Genomic DNA, 5,650 nt, shown 5'->3' on the forward strand with positions numbered 1-5,650 from the left:
GCCCTTCCATGACACTCTGTGGATGGTTCTGTTGCCCACAGCTCCCTTGGTCACTCCCGGTCCAGCTATAATGCTCTCCTCACAGTCGCTCATGTATGGGGGTTCCCCTCATTGACCCTCTATTCTAAAAGCTTCTCCTTTCTAAGAGGCCTGGGATGCTTCCCCTACCCCCACCCCCACGCGATTGGCAGCAGAAAAGAGGAACTCTACCAGTTACCAGCACTGAACTCAGCTCTCTAGGTCCCCAGGGATGGGCCACAGACACAGGCAGCACAGAAACCCAGTGGGGAACCCCACTTCTCAGGGGCCTCTGCTGGCAAGGATCCCAGGCTGGAGTTTCTCAACCTCTCAGCGCTGGGGTTGCACTTCTACAATGGGAAATTACGCTCCCACTTTCTTTCCTAAAGGGAAAAGGGAAGAAAGCGGTGACATGGAGGGATGACGTGATGCATCACAGCCCGGCAGCAGAGCTGTAACTGCCAGCCCCAGACCCAACCCGGCTCAGCCCCACATGCTCCTGAGAGCTCACAGCTGCAATGTCAGACTTCGAGGGGCCCCTGGCAGTAAGGTAGGTGAAGGTCAGGGGGACTGGAGCCACAGCCAGGGGAGAGGGTCTGGTGGGACCGGGAGCAGGGGCCCTGCTGGCTCCTCGTCAGGTGCCTCTCAGAGTGTCTCATCCTACTGTCTCATCCCAGAGACGGCACTGCTAGGGTGGCTTTCTGCTTCCCTAGAAAAATTGGGAGGGGGTGTCCTAGAGACATGAGAGGGCCTCATCGGGGCTCTGTCCTGGCGGAGAATTTCTGTCAGCTCTGGAGCGCTCAGTGGAGCAGCGAGTCACGTCTCGCGAGCAGTGGTGAATTATAATTTCTGGGGGTTTCTCTCAGGATCCCTGTGCCATGGGATCAGGTCCTGGAAGGGAACTCTTTTGAGTTTCTGGCCAGGCCTGAGGATTTGGGTACCCATTTCGGCTGTCCTGGGCCCAGCTTACCTTCCGAACATCAGGAGGAGGTTTCCTGCAGGTGGGGTCCTGAGATGTGGATGGAGACACGTGTTTGTCTGTGCTTTAGGGAAGAGGGAGGGTTCTGAGGAGGCTGACCCCTCACTATCAAAGTGCAAGGTCCTCACCATTTGCCTGCTTCACCCAGAAGGTAGAAGTGTCCAAGGATCTGGGACTGAGACTACCTGTGACAGGTTTCTAGTCCCACAGCCCTTGAGGACCAGGCTTTCATTTGCAGTATACCAAAACTGATTTCACAGGATTTTCGTGTGTGTGTGTGTGTGTGTGTGTGTGCGCGCGCACCTCCACATTTAGCCATCTAGCAAATGTGCCCCCAGACAGATGTTGTGGTCGGGCCCGGTGAGCACAGGGCAGTGGGACACAGGCCAGCAGCTCAGACCATAGCCTGCCCCTGGGGGGCCTCAGGGACCACAGGAGGAGCAGAGTTCAGGGAAGACAAGACAAGGGCCCACATGACTCTGGTGTGGAATGAGAAGATGGGCTGAATGGGGGTCTCTGGAGGGGGTTGCAGGGCAGAAAGAGGAAAAGAGCTTCATAGAAGAGGCCACCTTTGAACTAGGACTTTAAAGATGAGTAGTATTCGGGTAGAGTTTGGGACGGAAGATGACTCTGTAGCAGAGAAAATAATGTAGGCCGAAACCTGGAGCCGGGAAAGTGTAGGATTAGTTATTCAAACCCACTCATCCTTCGGTTCCCAGTGCAGGCGGTGGCAGGCTTTGAACCATATGGCATTGGTGGCTGTGCTAGAGAGTTTAGATTCCTCAAATCCATGCGGGAGCAAAGCCGACTGTTGGAAGTAGCTTTCTTGCATATGTGCCAGTGAGATTCTAAAGGACAGATTACCAGAGGTGGAGTGGCTGGGACAAAGGAGGTGCATACTTCTCACTGTGGCAGAGAGAAGTGCTCTCGGCCTCTGTGTTACTGTGTTACTCGGCCTCTGCAGGGTCCCCATCAGTTCTTGAGTGAGAGCTCTCCATGCTCTCCACCTTCTTCCTCAGGATCTGCGTTCTGCCCATATAATAAGACATTCATGCCCAAAACGTGCTTGGCGTGGTGCCAGGTCCATGGAAGCCCTTGGAACATGTTAGCTGTTTTTATATTTTCTCTGGGTCTCCAGGCAGCCTTTCTGGCCCCCCAGGAGCCAGCTGGGCTTCCCGATTCTGTGTCTGTCCACAATTCCTGCTGCTAGAAGCATCTGTCTCCTCCATCAGCTGGGTGTTCTGGAGATCAACAGTTTCTCCTGTTGCCTGTGCTCATTCCCAGCAGCTAGTCAGTGCCTGGCTCAGGCAAGGGCTCAGCAAGGGTGTTTTGGGGGATTGTTGGCTACAAGGAAGGTGTGTCCTGTCTGCCTGTCCTTCTCTTCCACGAAACAGAGCCAGATTGCCTCCAAATGACAGTAGGCCACCAAAACCACACCATGCAAGCTGAAATGCCTTATCCCTCGCAAAGATAAGGATAGGCATCCTTATATTACAGAAAAGAAAGGTAAAGCTCAGAGTGGATGAGTGGTTGAGTCCTACTCCCAGAGCGTGCTAAAGATGAAGCTGAGGCTAGACCCAGCAGGGCTGACATCCCACACCAGCTCTAGTCTTGGCACCATCCTGGTTTGGACAGAATCACCATATCCACACTCAGGGCTCTGCTGTGTTTGGCTGGAGCTGGTTCAGGGTCCCTGAGGTGGGCAAGCAAGTCTAGGCTCCAACCACATCTTTCTGTCTGTGTTCCCTCCTTCCCAGCCTCCCGTCCATGGAGAGAGCCCTCACGGTCCTGCATGTGAGCCTGTACCATCCCAAGCAGGACCCGGCCACCTTTGCCAAGGTCCCACCACAGCTGCAGCACGGTACCAGCCCGCTGCTGGTGGGGCGGGCCCCGGACGCCCACCTCCAGCTACAGCTCCCCTGCCTCTCCCGCCGACACCTGTCCCTGGAGCCCTACCGGGAGAAGGGCAGCGCTCTGCTGACCTTCTGCCTGAAGGCCCTGAGCCGCAGGGGCTGTGTGTGTGTTAACGGGTTGACTTTGAGGTTCCTGGAGCAGCTTCCTCTGAGCCCAGTCAATAGGGTCGCCTTCTCCGGCATCCAGATGGTGGTCCGCATAGAAGGGGGCACCTCGCTGGAGGGCTTTGTCTGCTGCTTCCATCTCAGCCCCTCACCCCTGATTCACAGGCCGCAGGCTGAGGAGACCGACGAATGGGAGAGCACCTTCCAGGGGCAGCCTCCCCGAGGTTCTGGGCCAGGGGCTCCAGGTCACCAGGGGCTTCTCCATGGCCCTTCCCTGCCTAGCCCTGGAGGAGGAGCAGAAACATAGCTCCAGAAGGAGATCTCAGATAGCGGGTTGTGCTAGCCCCACCGGCTGCCCAGAGCAAGCCTCGCCCCTATGAGGACTTGAACTCTTGCAGCGACACCAGACGGAGGTTGCCCAGCAAGACCTGCTGGCTAACAATGAACTGATTCTGCGAACATGCATAGCCTGGGGTGGGGGTTGCGGGGGGCGGGGGTGCACGGCACATCCTCCGTGGTTACAGCTCTGTAAGGTAATGGGAGCTTCCTATACTTTTAGAGGCCCTGAGGGGTTCGGAGAGCCTCTCTCAAGCCTTTCCCCACCTTTCCCTCCTCTTGTCTGCCTAGGAGTTACTTTATGTTGCTAATTTCGTGTGTTGCTTAAGAGCTAGAGTTTGAGGTTGCGCCAGGAATGCATGGACACATGTAACAATTACGTTTGTGGTAGCTCGGGGTTACCTTGGGCTTTCGAATACTCACAGGCACTCGGGGCTTAGGGAAGCCTGTGTTTAATAAACTGCAAGTATTTCATTAAGCTGGCATACCCAATAGGATCCCCTGGCCCCCAGATGGGCTGCATGCTCGCCGTCTTGTCATGCACAGGCGGGGGCGGGAAGTAGAGAAGAGGTGTAAGAGGAAATTGGAAAGGTGGGGGCTCACATTTCTGGAAAGGATGCGGGCAGAGCTTAGGGTTTCCCTGCAGGGTGGCGAGCTGGGGGCTGAGCCTGCCTGGAAATTCAGTGTCCCGGTCATCCTCAGGCTCCCTCCTGTGTCATTTCTGGATCAAAGCCTTGGCTGATCAGAAGGCAAGGTCTTCAGGGAAAGGTAGCTTCCCAGAGCAATGGGCTCTTTCAGAAGGTGGGGAGGGAGGTTGTGGTGGAATTCAACTCAGCCATCATTTGACTCAAAATGGCCATTAGAGGTGGGGTTGTCTTTCAAAAATAGGGACAAGTAGTGAGCCAGGCAGACCAAGGGTGGGACACCTTTCTCAGTGAACAGGGGAGCTGAGCACAGGCACTCACTCTTCATGTCATTCTAGTGGCAGTGGAGGATTGGAAGTGTCATTTAAGAACAGCATTCACCTGTTTAAGGAAGTGAGGAACCTACAAACCAGAGGGGTCATCATCATCCTAGATCCTGCTCTAGGGTATCTGAGACACTGAGGCCATGGGGCTGCCTACAGGGTGGCTCACATCCTCTGGCCTCTAACCACCTCCAACAAGTATTTCAACACTCTCTACTTCCCACCCATGAAGAAAAACCCATTTGCACCCAAGCCTTGCACGGACATTCAGCTGCCCTGCCCATTCCTCCCTGAGCATCGTCTCCCGGGGGAAGATAGCAGTGGGCAGGACCCAGGCCTGTTCTGGCTGGGGAAGCTTCCCTTTTAAGAGGGAATAAGGCAAGGACCCCGAGGCTACAGACACAAGGCATAGGAGGGCAAGGGCTACAAGGAGAGGGGGCTGTCTAATACAACGAATGGACCTTCAGGTCCCCCAAGCAGTCCTTCACTCAGTCATTCAACAAACTTTCACCAGATGCTATGCAAAGCCCCAGGAACCACAGTGAACTGGTCAGGCAAAGGCCTTGCCCTCAGAGAGTTTATGTAGGCTCATGAAAGACACCTGTGGAGGAGCTAATCACTTCATTACTTGATCACCACTATTACCGGTGCTGTAAATGCTGTGTTTTCTCTGTCTTCAAGCTGGGGTTAACATTCACGGTACCATTAAGTGGCCATGTCTGATGAGTGCTTACTGCGTGCTCAGCACTCTGCCAGGTGCCACATGACTTGCTCGGCTGAATCCTAAAAACATCCAGACAGATCATGGTATTAACACGTTGTATTGATGAGGAAATCAAGACTTAGAAAGGGCATCTTGTGTGGCATATATGTATAATGGAATAGTATGCAGCCACCAAAAAGATGAAATCTTGCTATTTGCAACAATGTGGATGGAACTAGAGTGTATTATGCTAAGCAAAATGAGACAATCAGAGAAAGACAATTATCCTATGATCTTTCTGATATGAGGAATTTGAGAGGCAGGACGGGGGAGTCATGGGAGGCAGGGAGGGGAAAAGTGAGACAAGATGGGATCAGGAGGGAGACAAACCATAAGAGACTCTTAATCTCAGGAAACAAACTGAGGGTTGCTGAGGGGTCTGGAGGGGGAGGGAGAGGGTGGCTGGGTTCTGGACATTGGGGAGGGTAGGTGCTATGGTGAGTGCTGTGAAATGTGTAAGCCTGATGATTCACAGACTTGTACCCCTGGGGCAAATAATATATTATATGTTCATTAAAAAAAAAAAAAAAAGAAAGGGCATCTTGCCCAATATCACATCACTCACTAGC

The 5,650-nt window shown here is 53.8% G+C and overlaps 1 protein-coding gene across 2 annotated transcripts; it reads left to right on the top strand.

The window, feature by feature from the left end:
• Nucleotides 1-214: 214 nt before the first annotated feature.
• TIFAB (TIFA inhibitor) lies at nt 215-3,825 on the top strand. 2 transcript variants are annotated; one of them, XM_032336662.1, is made up of 3 exons: nt 215-568; nt 885-1,019; nt 2,755-3,825. In XM_032336662.1, exons 1-3 carry the CDS (start codon nt 537-539, stop codon nt 3,320-3,322), a joined length of 735 nt encoding a protein of 244 aa, XP_032192553.1. In that variant the 5' UTR covers nt 215-536; the 3' UTR covers nt 3,323-3,825. The 2 variants fall into 2 exon arrangements, with proteins under 2 accessions (XP_032192553.1, XP_032192554.1); XM_032336663.1 differs by lacking the exon at nt 885-1,019 and having other exon boundaries at nt 216-568.
• Nucleotides 3,826-5,650: the final 1,825 nt, after the last annotated feature.

Source organism: Mustela erminea, chromosome 3 (genome assembly GCF_009829155.1).
Source record: "Mustela erminea isolate mMusErm1 chromosome 3, mMusErm1.Pri, whole genome shotgun sequence".
Classification (NCBI taxonomy): domain Eukaryota; kingdom Metazoa; phylum Chordata; class Mammalia; order Carnivora; family Mustelidae; genus Mustela; species Mustela erminea.